This window comes from Lynx canadensis, chromosome B1 (genome assembly GCF_007474595.2).
Source record: "Lynx canadensis isolate LIC74 chromosome B1, mLynCan4.pri.v2, whole genome shotgun sequence".
In the NCBI taxonomy this organism is placed as follows: Eukaryota; Metazoa; Chordata; class Mammalia; order Carnivora; family Felidae; genus Lynx; species Lynx canadensis.
In genome coordinates, this window is record NC_044306.2 from 27,856,839 (window position 1) to 27,872,959 (window position 16,121).

Here is a 16,121-nt window from a genome sequence, read left to right on the forward strand (position 1 = left end):
GCTGTCAGATTTTTCTGAGCCTTTTTCCCCTTCAAGCTACACATCTTTACTTTCTTCAACCATTTATATATGCTGTAGTTTCCAGTTTCTTAACAGGCCTGATTGCTCATGTCTGGGTCTCCAGCTTGTTTGTCCCTGCCAGTCTTCAGATAGGATTTTGTGGTCTTGAGCACAGCTTGATAAGAGCTGCAGAACAGGTTGGCAAGTATCCTGTTTCTTTAACATAACTGTTACTTAAGACTTTAGTTTTTTTTATTGTTGTTCTTGTTGTTAAGCAAGTTACCTGTCTCCTTGCTTCTCCAAGGCTGGTGTGTGTGTGGTTTGCCACAGCTTTGCCTAGAGTGCCCTTGCATTCCTTTCATGCAGTTATGGTTTGCTTGTGTTTTTGTTCTGAAAAAGAAAGCGATGGATTCATTGTGTTGAATTGATAGGATTGGATTTTATACTACCAGAGATCCTTGCTCTTGGGCACTTAATAAATGTTTCCTGAACGTAATTGAATAAGTAATGAACCTTTGAATGTTCACAATCTTTGTTATATGTATAGCAGTTTGACCTAGAGTTGCCAGGATTATAGGTCAAACATTAAAATTGATCTTCTCCAGTTAGATAAACAAGTTTACTTCAGAAGAATTTTTCATTAAACTTTGAATGCTCTTTTTTTTTTTTTTTCCAACGTTTATTTATTTTTGGGACAGAGAGAGACAGAGCATGAACGGGGGAGGGGCAGAGAGAGAGGGAGACACAGAATCGGAAACAGGCTCCAGGCTCTGAGCCGTCAGCCCAGAGCCTGACGCGGGGCTCGAACTCCCGGACCGCGAGATCGTGACCTGGCTGAAGTTGGACGCTTAACTGACTGTGCCACCCAGGCACCCCTTGAATGCTCTTTAAAACAAACAGAAATTACGTTGTTTTCACTTAGGAAATGACTTATCCGCTCAAGTTTGTCTTAGAGCACAATTTGGATATTTTTCATTCTCATCTTCCTCTTCCCTTGTTGATAAATAGCCCGATGGATTTTGGTAAAATAATAGTTAATTAACAGGGTTCTCTAGTCTGTAAATTTTCTTTTTTAATTTTTTAATGCTTATTTTTGAGAGGGGGGGGAGGGGCAGAGAGAGAGAGGGAGACACAGAATCCAAAGCAGGCTTCAGGCTTGGAGCTGTCGGCACAGAGCCCGACATGGAACTTGAACTCACAAACTGTGAGATCATGACCTGAGCCGAAGTCGGATGCTTAACTGACTGAGCCACCCAGGCGCCCTAGTCTGTAAAATCTCTAAGCCAACTGCTTGTCTTACAACTTTTCTTTCCAAGTTTTAGGATGGTTATTATAACCTTCATTAGGTGCAAAATATAAGTAGATTTGTCCCTTCTGTCCTCCCTGTGTTGTGGAGTAGACTGATAGTCCATAGAATCAGAAGTTGATGATAGTCATTATTTCAAGGGTTAAGAAAAACAAGAGCTGCCATTTTACGTGAATGACCTTCGGGTAAATGCCATTTTTGAAACATGAACACCATTTTACCTGAAACTTTTAAGTAAGTGACTTGGGTTGAGTAAATACGGGGTGAAGCAAAAGTATAACTTGATTTCACTTTTTTTTTTTTTTTTTTACAGAGGAAAGGGAGAATTCCCATTTACCTCTGCAACTGGTATTACTTAGTTCTTTATCCTAACACGTGGGGTGGGGGGGTAAAGGGAGAGGCATTTCAAGTACAGATACTATATTGTTTTATCTTTTAATGTTTCTGTTTCCCTTTGCATTAGTGGTGGTATTAGCGTGGATATGCTACAATTTAGGGTAAGTTGTGTTATATCCAGAGCTAGAGATAGGAAGATGTGGTCTTATTAAAAAAAAATTTTTTTCCTGTGGAGAAATATCTGAATTTACTTAGAAATATCAAAAATAGTCTGATGCTATAGTACTTGTGGTTATTTTGGCCTTCCTTATTTTAGATGAAGCTAACGTGAACTGTAATCAGTCACCATCTTCAAGGAAATAATGTTTGGAGGATAAATTTTGTGTGCATCATCTAAAAGCAAATCTCTTTAATCACAAAGCCAAAAGGAAAGGATGTGTTCTTTTTTTTCCATGTTTCCTGTTGGATCTTAAAGCCGAGTTGGAGGAATCGTGAATTGGCAAATTCCAAGAAATGAAGTAATTTTGATCATAAAGCAAAATCTTTTCCTTTGAGAGTCCTTTCTCAGGGTAGTATAATGATGTGGAGGCACTGATTTTATTTACAAAGAGAGCCTTAAGTAGGTTGACCTTCTAGTGATTGTCTCCAAAAAAAAAAAAAAAAAAAAAAAAAAGGAATGTGGTGGGAAAATCTTTTGACATTCTGAAGATCTGTTTTTAATTTTTTTTTTCTTTTAACAGTTTTTATGTTTTGAGAGAGAGAGAGAGCAAGAGAGCAGGAACATGAGCGGGGGAGGGGCAGAGAGTGAGAGAGAGAGAGAGAGAGACACACACACACACACACACACACACACACACACACACACACACACACAGAATCCTGAGCAGGCTCCAGGCTCTGAGCTGTCAGCACAGAGCCCAATGCGGGGCTCGAACCCATGATGCAAGATCATGACCTAAGCCAAATTTGGGCAATCAGCCTACCGAGTCTCTCAGGTGCCACTGAAGATCTGTTTTTCTAAAAGAAGTAAAAAGTTCTTCCTTACAGTTAATCTCCCATTCACTTCTGTCTTGCTAATTGCCAGATTCTTTTTTTAAAAAATAACAAAAATTTTAATTGTGGTTTAAAAAAGATACAATTTGCCGTCTTAACAATTTTCTAAATGTACAGTTCAGTTAGAGTCAGAGTATTCATGTTGTACAACATCTCCAGAACTTTTTCTTGCAAAACCGAAACTGTTTACCTATTAAACAACTCCCCATTTCCCCATCCCCCCCGGCAACCACCACTCTACTTTCTGTTTCTATCAATTTGTCTACTTTAGATATCTTACATAAGTGGGGTCATACAGTAGGTCTTTTTGTGACTGGCTTTATCTAACTTAACATACTGTCCTCAGGTTCATCCATGTTGTAGCATATGTTAGAATTTCCTTCCTTTTTAAGGCTGAATAATACTTCATTGTATGTATATACCGCATTTTCTTTGTCCATTCATTTGTTGATGGGCATTTTTGGGTCGCTTCCATCCCTGGCTATTGTGAATTATGCTGCTGTAAACATGAAACATCTCTTTGAGATCCTGCTTTCAGTTCTTTTGGATGTATACCCAGAAGTGAGATTTCTGGATCATGGGGTAATTCTATGTTCAATTTTTTGAAGAATTGCTGTACTGTTTTCCATAGAGGGGGCACCATTTTACATTCCTACAACAGTGCAGAAGGGGTTCAGTTTCTCTACATCTTCAGCAACACTTGTTTTATGGTTTTATTATTATTATATAGTAATTGTCAGTGTTTAACACTAACCATAACCATCAAAGTTTTTAGTGTCCCGGGGTGTACAAGTATGAGATTTGTGTGCTGTCTAAAAAGCTAGAGTGTTTTTTTTTTTTAATGTTTATTTTTGAGAGAGAGCATGAGCAGGGGGAGGGGCAGAGAGAGAGGGAGACACAGAATTTGAAGCAGGCTCCAGGCTCTGAGCTGTCAGCACAGAGCCCAATGTGGGGCTCGAACTCATGATCACGAGATCATGACCTGAGCCAAAGTTGGACGCTCAACTGACTGAGCCACCCAGGTGCCCCTTAAAAAAAAAAAAAAAAAAAAAAACAAAACTAGAGTTTTAAATTTGTTTGCTTTCACTTAAAAAACATTTTTCTAGGGGCACCTGGGTGGCGCAGTCGGTTAAGCGTCCGACTTCAGCCAGGTCACGATCTCGCGGTCCGTGAGTTCGAGCCCCGCGTCAGGCTCTGGGCTGATGGCTCAGAGCCTGGAGCCTGTTTCCGATTCTGTATCTCCCTCTCTCTCTGCCCCTCCTCCGTTCATGCTCTGTCTCTCTCTGTCCCAAAAATAAATAAACGTTGAAAAAAAAAATTAAAAAAAAAAACATTTTTCTAAGTTTTATTTATTTATTTTGAGAGAGAAGGCGAGCATGAGCAGGGGAAGGGCAGAGAAAGGGAGAGAGAGAATCCCAAGTACCTCTGCACTGTTAACTAACAGCACGGAGCCCAACATGGGACTTGAACCCACGAAATGTAAGATCATGACCTGAGTGGAAATCAAGACTCTGGCCACTCAACCGACTGAGCCACCAGACGTCCCTGTTTTCTTTTACTTTTAATAGGTTTGTTTCTTGATGTTCATTACAGCCAGTATGGGACTTTTTAACCCATGTAGAAGAAAGCAGTGCAACATTATGGTAGCTAAAGTTGCACATCTCAAACTTGGCACAACTATTATGCTGATACAAAAAAAATAATGTTCAGTAGAACGGATTGTGGGGAATGCATTCATGTCCTACAAGTTTACAAACAACAGGTATACCTATATAGTCGATGCACCAGGGTGTTTCTTGCCCATTTATGGAAATGTTCCAGATACTGTACAGTCCAGGAAGATGGATAAGGTGGTGGATCTACTCAGCTCTCTAGTATTTCACTTCTTCCATCATAATGCCTAATTTCCATCCTTTCTTTGTTTCAAAGTCTTTAGTAGCAAAGTGTTTCCTTGCTGTTAAATCTGAGAGATGAACCCTTCAAAAAGAGAAAAAAAAAATCCAGTGTTTTATGTTTGATCTGTCATCAGTGTTATTTTTTTATTTTCTGTATTGTCTTAATATTGTATGAGAAAGAACTTTATAATCTGCCTCATGCTGACTACAGATCATTAGAGAATCAAGTAAACTTGTATAGAAGATCGCTGGTAAGTTCTGACCAAAGAACATGCAGGGACTAACAATTTTAGAGGATACTTTCTTGGACCTTTAATATGCCAAATGTTCCCGCTGGTGATATAGGCATAAATAAGCCAAAATATACAAAACATTTTAGATTCTTTACACTACATTTTTCTTATTCTCTGCCTCGCCAGATCTTTAGTGGCTTTTCACCATTGCCCTTCATTTTGTAACACCACCATGTCACTGGAAGGTTTTCCTCCCTCACCCCCTCTCCTCTGACTGGCAGCTGCAGAATGCCAATTTGGTGGCGCTTTATCTTGTTTCTGTAAACCTTCTTGGCGAGTCACAGCCTGGTGCTTTTTTTGTTTTGTTTTGTTTTGTTTTTAACTTTGTTTATTTTAAGAAAGAGAATGGGCGGGGCAGAGAAAGAGGGGAGAGAGAATCCCATTCTGTCAACGCAGAGCCTAACTGGGAACTCCATCTCCTCAGTCGTGAGATCATGACCTGAGCCAAAACCAAGATTGGGAAGCTTAACACACTGAGCCACCCAGGCACCCCACATCCTTGTCCGTTTTAATTGCATTTCCCACATCCTCCCCCCTCAACCCTGCGTCTTCCTCGAACACTTCCTGTCTTGTTAACAGTGAGGCCGGGTCTCAGGTCTTCATCTCTTTGTCGGCTTTTGTCTTCCTCCCACCGACACTGCCTTCTGGGAGGAGCCAACCGCAGAGGTGGAAGCCCGATCTGGATCTGGTGCGCAGCCCCACTTCCGGTAGCTTCGCCTCTGCCTGCGCCATGTTGGGGGAAGGTTGTGGGGCGCAGAGAACCCAAATACTTGCAAGGGTTGTATTTAAGATTCGTGAAACCAGAGGAGGGAAAGGTGAGAGGATGGCATTTTGAGTGATATGGGTGACTGAACCGGGACTTTTGGGAAAGGCTATAGAACGATTTGGCGATTAGCCCACCTTGCTGGTGAGATGACTCTTAATCATTAATTTTTTGTACACTATAACCCTTTTTTTTTTTTTTTAACCATGGTATTGTCTTTGGACACCTTTGTTCATAATGCTAGTAGCAACTCCTCAGTAGGGAGGACAGTTGTGACACTTAATGTTCTGTTGACTCACGACCTGCATCTGGAGGAATGTGCTGGAGGATGTTGGTGGTTTTAAAAATATTATAGTGTGTCCAAAGTTGTTTTTTTTACCTTAAAATATATTACTTTTTTTCTGAAGCATAACGATGGTTTTTTAAAAGATTGAAAAAAAAAAAGGATTTCTGCATTAATTTTGTTAATTATGGCTGGAAAACCAAAAATCTCATCTATGTAATGTAGAAGGAAAAGTCTGCATAGGTAATGGTTAAGAATGCAGGCTTTGAACTGGTGGAGTTGCTGTAATACTTAATCATCTTTTTTACCTTGGGTGGGTTCTTTAACCCTCTGTTTCCTCATTTGAAAAATAGCTTCTATCTCACAGGTTTGTGGTAGGGGTAATTGAATTCGTACAGGTCTACACTTCCTTACCTGAAATCCTCAGGACCAGATGTGCTTCAGAATCTTTCAAATTAAAAAAAATTTTTTAATGTTTATTTATTTTTGAGAGAGAGACAGAGTGAGCAGGGGAGGAGCAGAGAAAAGGGGAGACACAGAATTGGAAGCAGGCTCCAGGCTCTGAGCTGTCAGCACAGAGCCTGACGTGAGGCTTGAACTCATGAACTGTGAGATCATGCCCTGAGCTGAAGTTGGGCATTTAACCAACTGAGCCACCCAGGTGCCTCAGAATCTTTCAGATTTTGAAAGATGACACAGTACGTAACCCAAAGATAATAAGCACAGTGAGGTTAAGGTAGCACTTTAATAATTAAGCACATTATGTCTGTAGTAAAGCAAATAGTTACACTGAGTGGGATAAATTAAGACCATAAGTAAACACTTCAGATTCTGCTTTGCCACCCATTGAGTTTGCACATACAACCTCTCTCTTTTCAACTCGAGTTAGACTTTGAGAGCTTTTAGATTTTGGAATTGTGGATTAGGGTTTGTGGATTCACATGTACAAAGCATTTGTAAACACCATGTGAATGTTAGGTGCAAAACTGATTTCTTCCTATACTTTATGACTTTTGGTTTGCCATTATTTATAAGAATGTTAAATAGACGTTAAATCTTTGTAGTTTAAAGTGGACAAGGTAGGAAGCCACGTTTAACCATACGTATTTTTCACATATTACTATAGCATTTGGGTTTCAAGTCTACTCTTATCTTCCAGTTGTAGAAGAACAAGAAAGAGGATGAGGTGGAACCTAAAAGTTCTCTGTTCCTCTTAACTCCACTTTGCCTTTCCTACTTCCTCATAGAAGATCTTTAAGTACATCTTCAAAGATTTTAAATAACTTCTGAAATGTTTTGTTGTTGTTGTTGTCACTTGTGGCTTTTGCCTTGACTTGCCTCTCTTAGTTTCACATTAAATTACGCACACAGAGAAAGCCACCCTGTGGATCTTAATCTTTTGATCTGCTTTGCTGCTGATGGATCATTTCTGGGACATCTAGTGGTGTAGAAAACCTTAAGTTTAAAGGAACTTAAGCACTGCTAAGATTTTAGCTTTCTTGTCCAAAGGGAGGAGGCTCCTGAGTTTATGTCTGTGGGGTTAGATATTTTGTGTGAACTCATGGCTGTGTTATGATTGGCCTGAAAATCTGGTACATCTTATCCTATTAAAACCTTTTGAGAATCTATTAAAGCTCTTATAGTAGGAAATAATTTGACCTTTAGATTTTCCTCTTCTTTGTCTACCTAATACATGTGTTATCTGGTTGAAGCTTGACCAGAAGGAGAATGTGGAAATGTTTGAAAGAATAACAAGATAACCAGATACTGGAAGCAGAAACTGTATACTCTATAAAAGGACAAATTTAACATTTCAACGGAAATGTTATATTTATGTCTGAAAGGAATAGACCTTGACAAAAGTAAAGACATAGGTATTTAGATATTTCAAGAGAATAACTTCTTCTAGATTAGTTTGTTGACCTATTGTCTGAACTATAAATTCTGTTTTTACCTGTAAATCAGTAATCCATATGTTCCTAAAAAGAATTATTTTCTCTAGGAAAGCAGATAATTGAGGTTTTTAGGTTTTTCTTTCTCCCTAACATTTATGATTTATTTTTTTTTTTTTTAATTTTTTAATGTTTATTTTTGAGAGAGAGCACGCAAGCAAGCAGGGAAGGGGCAGAAAGAGAGGGAGACACAGAATCCAAAGCAGGCTCCAGGCTCTGAGCTGTCTGCACAGAGCCTGACGTGGGGCTCAAACTCATGAGGCCGAAGTTGGATGCTTAACTGACTGAGCCACCCAGTCCCTCCTCTTCCTTCCTTCCTTCCTTCCTTCCTCCCTCCCTCCCTCCCTCCCAACATTTTTATTTACTTATGAGAGACAGAAAACAGATCATGAGCCAGGGAGGGGCAGAGAGAGGGAGATAGAGTCTGAAGCAGTATCCAGGCTCTAAGCTGTGAGCACAGAGCCTGATGTGGGGCTTGAACCCACAAACTGTGAGATCATGACCTGTGCCGAAGTTGGCTGCTTAACTGACTGAGCTGCCCATGCCTCTTCAGTTTCTCTATAAATGTATTTGTGTGAGGATTTTGTTAAAGAGGCAGTGAAATCAGTTGAAACATACCAATATGACACACTAAACATAATTTGGATAGTTCACAGTTGCCAAAGACCACCTGCCTGAAGTAAACCTTGTTGTTGTTTTTTTTAATATAAACTAATGTGTTACTGTTTCATATTACAGTAATGTGGTATATTAATTTTTAAGGTGATTTTATGTTGTGTTTAGTAACTTCTAGTTTACTTTAACTTTCATTGTGGTTAATTCATGAGGTAGATTAGGTCAGTTAGTACATTTTATTTTTAGCAGTCTCCCAATATTTTCAATCTTTTACTCCTTTCACAAGTAAGAAACAAGGCCAGCAATTGATAAGGGGGAGGCATTTTTGTTTCAAACTAGCTACTCAGAAACCAAGGAGGTTAACTAAAAAAATAAGATATTTTAGATTCTTCTGTTTTCTTTTTTTTCTTATGTTTATTTTTGAGAGATAGAGAACATGTAAGCAGGGGAGAGTCAGAGAGAGAGGGAGACACAGAATGTGAATGAAGCATGCCAGGCTCTGAGCTGTCAGCACAGCCCGATGCGACTCAGGGCTTGAACTCATGGACTGCTAGATCATGACCCGAGCCGAAGTCAGATGCTCAACTGACTGAGCCACCCAGGCTCCCCAGTTTTCCCAGCTTTTTCTGTTTTTTATTTAAAGATTTAGCAGAGTTAGGTTAATTTTTCAGTCCTCAGCTTAATAAACTTATGTTTAAAAAAGGGATGATATTTAGTTGTCGCCTGAGAATAACTTCCTGGGGTATGTATATACACATGCATGCAGTAGGATATTGACTGCAGCAACAAAAAACAAAATGTGGCTTAAACATAATAGACCTTTTTCTCTCACCTGAAAGTCTAGAAGAGCGGTTCATGGTAGGTATGTGGGTCTGTATTCAACAGGGACTCTATATTGTTGTTCTGCCATCGTTAACAGGTAGCTTTCATCATATGGTCTAAGATAGCTGCTCCAGTTCCCACCATCATATTGTCTCGACAACAGCAAAGAGGGAAGAAATGCTCCCATTATGTAGGCACAACTTAGAACTTGCAGGCAGCACATCACATCACTGGTCAGACCTTGGCAATATAATCCTAGTAAGGGAGTTGGAGAAATTGTGTGCCCAGCTAAAATCTGAAATAGGAAGAATAGATATTGGAGAAAACAGGCAGTTCTTACTAAAGTGTATATTATATGCAGTGTTTAGTTAACTGTGGATAGTCATCGTTACCAATATTTACCAAAATAAGAAAAGATTCACCCGCTCTACAACCATTGGGATCCATAAAGTGCAACTCTTGGATAGCCCAGAAGAATTTCCTTCCAATTGGTCACACATGGAGAGATTTCCTAATTCTTAAGAAATACATGGTGGAAAAAAACAAAAAAAAAAACCTAAAGGTTAAAAAATAAAAGTCCTGCATCTGACTTTCATTGAGATACTTTTAGAACTTCATTGAGTCAGTATACAAAATTTTACCTGTATGGTGTTTTTAACTTAGCAGTGTATCGTGGACAACTCTGTATCTGCAATATAGGTCTATTTCATTTAAAAAAGAATGTTATATAGCATTTATTTGAGGGAAATTTTAAACATTGCTGTTAATATAAGTGTCACATACTTCATTTGTGATTACATTTTTTTGCCAAATGATGAATTATAGACCGCTCCCTGATATAAACAGGAGATTTCAAAAGCCTCTTAGTTCATTTTGTCCTTTTGCCCGAAAGCCATAGTCTTCTGGTGTTCCTAGATTTTGTGTGAGAACACATACACATGCTGTTAGAAGTAAGTCGGTTCTGCCAAGATAAGGAAACAACTGAAATGGTTTACGATGACAGTGCCCACTGCTGAATTCAGAATGAAACATTTTAAAAAAAGGATCTATCTTCTGGCTATAGATAACTTTCGCGTAATTCTTTTCTGTTAATTAGAACACTAGGATTTAACTAATGTGGTGTAGGTCAGTGAAACAGAAGTTAGTTAACCTGTACCTGTTTTTTGCATACTGTGTTAATGCCGTAGTATTAAGCATGTATGAAGGTCCTGCTTTGCACGGCATAACGTACAGCCTAACGTTCTTGGTGGAACACCACAAGATGGTTGCAAAGTGACGTCTTTCCAGGGTTTGGCCCCTGTGCTCTTCCTACCGTTGCCATGAGGATCAACTCTCTTACTCTTTTCAGTACTAGTCTTAAAATCAGCTCCCTTTCTATTCCTTCCACCTCTTTACTACGTTGCCTCTCAAGTTCAAGTCAAGGCATCAAGGCACCTTATCAAGTATAGAATTTGAAATGGAAGCAGCAGTGCTGAAGAAGAGGGCGTGGCTGGTAGAAATTGGTAAGAATTTGGAAAAGTATAGAGAACAGTGGGTAGAAATAGGTGTAATTCTTGACTTCAGGAGTCAGATTTTGAAAGTTTAAGGTTCGAGTCTTGGCTCTGTCACTTTATAGTTTGTTACAAGTTACTTAAGCTTTCTGAGCCTCAGTTTCCTCACGTATAAAACTGGGACAGAGAGAAGACCTAGTTTATCTGGTTGAAGTTCAGATTAAATGCATGTAATAAAATGCTTGTAATGTTTGGCAACTATCGTATACAACTCTATATACTCTTCATTTCTTCTCCATGTCTAATCAAAATTTTGTGAGACCATACTCATAGGAATAGGTTTTCTATCCATTGTTTATCTTGTCTATCATCCCTCCTGCGTGTTCTCTGGAGTTGAAGTTAGGCTTAGAAACTGGGGGGTGTGGGGGGGCACCTGGTGGCTTAGTTAAGCATTGGTGAGTTTCATTCTCATTGGTGGAGCTTTGCATCCGGCTCTCCAGTGACAGAGGGGGCGCCTGCTTTGGACCCTCTGTCTCCCTCTCTCTCTGCCCCTCCTCCACTTGTGCGTGCATGTTTCTCTCTCTCTCTTGCACACACACGCACGTACACACACACAAACATTTTTTAAAAATCTCAGAAATTGGGGATATGGCACATTGTATTTATATTCATTCAGCTAGTAATGCTGGAGAAGAATGACAAGTGACTTTTGCCAGGGAAAAATGGTTTCTAGAGCAGTGCTAATTCCACATTATTAGGCTTTTGAATAGTTTACCATTCTGGCATCTATTCCTTAAATTTTTTGAGCCTGATCAAGAATCAAAGAAAAGAAATAAAGAGAAAGGAAAATGCGAAAGACAAACTTTGTTGCATTTTTAAACTTGAGTTTTTAGTTAAAATAGGAAACCTCTAATGTGATATTTTCTGACTTGGTCCTTCCTGTGGGGCTAAGAATATGTTCTGATATCTTGAAGCAACTTGAATAATGTCCCCTTTCTCCCTGTGGCTCTTAGTAGGCCATCAAGTCTGTCCTCTTCACACACCACTTCCTCTCAGGAGACAGAAGCGAGCATTGTTGCCTCCACCCCACATAGGGAGAAACTGGGCCTCAGGGAGGAGCAGAATTATTCAGATGTGACGAGGAGGCCAGATTCTAGGGAGTTTATGCTTCTCTGATAGTCTCTTTAGTACTTTTCCATTGTTTTAGAAAGAACTCCTTCAGGACCAGAGTATACGGTTTTATGGGCAGAATTTGGTTTCAACAGAAAATCATGAAAAATTACAATTTACATTTAGTTACACTCTAAGTCAACTAGGATGTCCTGTTTAGAAGCAGGGCTCCAAACCTTGTTAAAGAACAGTTTATCTTGCTTTTAAACAAATGGAGGTATTACAAGAGACGCAGATGGAAAGCAGGTTGCCACATCAAAATAAATTAAGGCATGGTTTCCTTCTCCCAAATAACTTTCCTCTTAAAACAACGGGTAGGAGAATGGGTTAAAATTACAAAATTTAGATTGTTCTATCTAGTCACTTTACAATCAGGAAGTATGAGGACTAGTCAGTGTTTTAATATTTGTTTAAAAATACACTGCTTTAAAAGCCCTGGAGGTAGAATATTCAATCCCTTGTATGGTAGTTCCTAAGAAATAATAATTAAACAGTTCAGCATGAAATGAATTTATAGATGGACAACTTTGGGATTAATATTCTCTTCCAGGTATCCTTAGTCTTAGTCTGGTGGCAACTCTGGATGGTTACAACTCTGGATGGTTACAAACTCTTTTTGCTTTTATTCCCTAACACCCAGAACTAGACTTTGAGGAGGAAGGTAGGACAGACACTGGGTGGCCACTGCAGGTAGGGGCCAGAGAGTGAGCAGAACCCCATGCCCATACCTGTGATGTTGGCTGGGAAGTCCCAGGTGGCCAGTGAATGGTAGCTTTTGGTAGTTTCTTTCCACCCAGCTGAGATCTTCAGTCCCAGTTCCTGCCTTGGGATTTGTGGTACTTGGATTATAGAAGCCATCGCATAAAATTCTGCATAATATTTCCAGAACTGCAGTACTATGAAAAAATAACAGGAATTATAAATGCTGGCTGGCATGGCCTTCCGTAACAACATGGGTAAGTGTAGCTATTAATTGGTCTGTCACTTATGGTTTGATTTGGTTTCTCATTGCCTGAAAGCAGTAAAAATGTTTTCTTAAACTGAGGGAAAACATTTCATTTAAAAATAGAAAAACTTTGGAGTGAAGTTATTTTTCCTTAGCCTTTTATGATACTCCCTGATGAAAGGCAGGTGTATTTCTTTAGCAAAAACCCTACTGCATATATTAAAATGAGTAGAAAACGTCAATAAGTATGGTAACTAGCCAGCATTTTAATATTTGTTTAAAAGTAGAGTGTTTTAAAAGCCCTGGAGGTAGAATAATCACTTGCATGCCAAAAGAAATGTTGGGGTCTTGAACAGGCCCTGGGTGCCTATAACATAGCAGGTTTTTTTCATAACCTGTTCTGTAACAGAAGTAGGCAGGCCACAACACGTTTCACTGGCTTGGGCTCCTGAAGTCTTTAGATTTACACCTGCCGTCCCAGTGCCTTAAGCCTCAGGAGATTTCTTTTTCATACTTTCCTAACCTTCTGTCTGATAAACTTCACTTATAAAATGATGTAGATCAGGTATTCTGCCACTGACACAGGGTCTGTACTCCTGGGGTTTTATTGATTAGGCAAGACGGAAATGTCTTTCATTATTTAGTGGGTGTTTTTGGTATAGGTTGTGTGAAGGTTGTCTGTCAAGCAAAGCAAGAATGCCTTGTGCAGGAACTAAGTTAAGATTCTGATAGATGTAGATTATTATCTCCCCCTCCCCCAAACAGTTTTCTCTTTGGAAATAGTTCCCATTATTTCAGGCTCTCTAGAGGTGTGAATGAGGCTAGTGTCTTTTCTCAGGGAAAACTGCCACTTTACAAAAGTGTCCCAACAAGAAACAGTCTGTTGGTGATGGATGTATATGATGAGAATGAAGAACAAGTGAGAGACTGGGGATTTCTGTGGCTTTTGGGGTCTAATTTTATTTCTGGAGATATTTAACCCACTTGTTTTTACATTGTTTAATATTTATTTTTATTTTGAGGGGGGGGGGGGAGAGAGAGAGAGAGAGAGAGAGAGAGAGAGAGAGAGAGAGAGAGAGAGAGAATGAATGAATGAATATGAATCCCAAGCAAGCTCTGCGCCATCAGCATAGAGCCTGACCCAGGGCTCAATCATGACCTGAGTTGAAATCAAGAGTCAGTTAACCAACTGAGCCACCCAGGTGCCCCTATTATTTTAATTTTTAAAAGTTCATTTATTTATTTATTTTTAAAAGAGACAGCCTTTATTGTAAGGAGTTTTACACTGAACAATTCAAAATGTGGTAAAGTTTTCTGGAATTTGCTGATTTGTATTTAAAAGAACTGTTGACAAAGATTCACCAGAAATCATCTGAACAAGTGAGAAAATACAGTTGATACTATTGAAACAGTAAAATAATTCCAGGACGTATGGCTTATCCAACACAACAATACCTTAGATGCTGTCACTGATAGGAAAACTGTTTCTTCCTCTTCTAAATACACAGTAGTATAATTACCAATATTCAGTCACTTCTGTTCTTTCCTGAATGTATAAAAATTAAAAAACTAATATATCTTCTCTTTAAATGTTTCTTACAGATACAATTTCATTATTTTCATTCAATAGTGGTGTGGTTTAAGAGATTTTTCATTCACAAGTCAAACAGTCCACTCAAAGGGAACTGATAGTCTATATGCTCATAGTGCAAATAAAGACTTCAGAATGCAGCAACTGACATTTCTAAAATACAAAACAGATAAAATCCTTAGGAGATACATGCAAAAAGCTCTACTGGGCAGCTGGCCACAGAACTAGAACATGGGACTGGTGATTCCAAGGGGACTCCAGGTGCTTCCAAACTCAACTTGAAATCTCATCTTAGGCTTTGTATTTTGCTTTTCCAGTTTCACTAATGACACAAATGTGATTCGAGTCACTGAAGTATTCATTGTAGTCAAGGGCATATCCTACGACAAACTTGTCTGGGATTTCAAATCCAAGGTCTGGTTTATAGCCAACACTTTTCGAGGTGTCCTCTTCACCAGCAAGCTTGCAGCCTTGACCATCTTTGGATTATGCTGCTTGACCATGGAGAGCAAGGAAGGTTTGCATTGTTTTGCCAGTATCAATTATATCCTCAACAATCAAGACATTCTTTCCAGTTAACATTGAGAGATCATCTCCACCAATTACTTTTATGTCCCCTGTTGACCGGTCATTATAGTAGCTCTTCAGTCTGATGAAATCTACAGTCATAGGAATGGATCCATCATTATTTCTGTTCCGTGCTTTGATATAATCCAGCAGGTCAGCAAAGAATTTATAGCCCCCCTTGAGCACACAGAGGGCTACGATGTGATGGCCACCCATCTCCTTCACCATGTCTCGGGCAAGACGCTCAGTCCTGTCCATAACTAGTCCATGAGAAATAAACACCTTTCCCAAACCCTCAGCGTAATGATGAGGTATACAAAATAAATCTAGGTCATAACCTGGTTCATCATCACTAATCACGACGCTGGGGCTGTGGGTCGCCATAACAGAGCCGATGGGCACACGTGCTGAGGGCAGCCAGAGGAGGAGCAAAAAGTTCATCTTTTGAGAGAGAACTCGTGCATGGGGGAGGGGCAAAGAGAGAGCTCTGCAGGCTTTACACTATCAGCAAGGAGACTGATGCGGGGCTCAAACTCGTGAAACCTGAGACCATGACCTGAGCCTAAACCAAGAGTTGGACAGTTAACCAGCTAAGCCACCCAGGTGCCCCACACCCTTTTGTTTTTAAAAGTCAAATTATTAGTTAATACTACAAATCTCTCCTGTCTTCTGGGGACTGCAGAATGGTTTGCTGGGTGCAGTGTTGATTTGGGAATGGTCATTAATCTGGAACCACTATAGAGTTGTTCCGTGTTTCTTTTTCATCATTGTTTTAGTTATAGTATTTCTAACTTTCTCAGATGTTACATCTCTGCTCAGCAACTTTCAGGAATGAAGCAGTGGTCAAAGGTTATTAGTACTAGCATATAGAACTTATAATTCCTTCTCAGTGCTTTTTCCTTCATATCACTCTACCTTACTCTTTTATTTTTAATTTTAATTCGAGTATAGTTAACATACAGTGTTACATTAATTTTATTTATTTACTTATTTATTTTAATGTTTATTCATTATTGAGAGAGCAGAGCATGAGCATGGG

General features: G+C 39.3%; 2 protein-coding genes across 8 annotated transcripts in view; one reads left to right on the forward strand and one right to left on the reverse strand.

Moving 5' to 3' along the window:
- RBPMS (RNA binding protein, mRNA processing factor) overlaps positions 1-16,121 on the forward strand; it is a 178,173-nt gene that overhangs the window by 42,050 nt on the left and 120,002 nt on the right. The window lies entirely within an intron of this gene.
- LOC115511856 (hypoxanthine-guanine phosphoribosyltransferase-like) lies at positions 14,489-15,509 on the reverse strand. The gene is given in 3 exon segments (XM_032592828.1): positions 14,489-14,950; positions 14,953-15,027; positions 15,029-15,509. Coding segments are annotated over 3 exon segments (657 nt in total). The 5' UTR covers positions 15,467-15,509; the 3' UTR covers positions 14,489-14,806.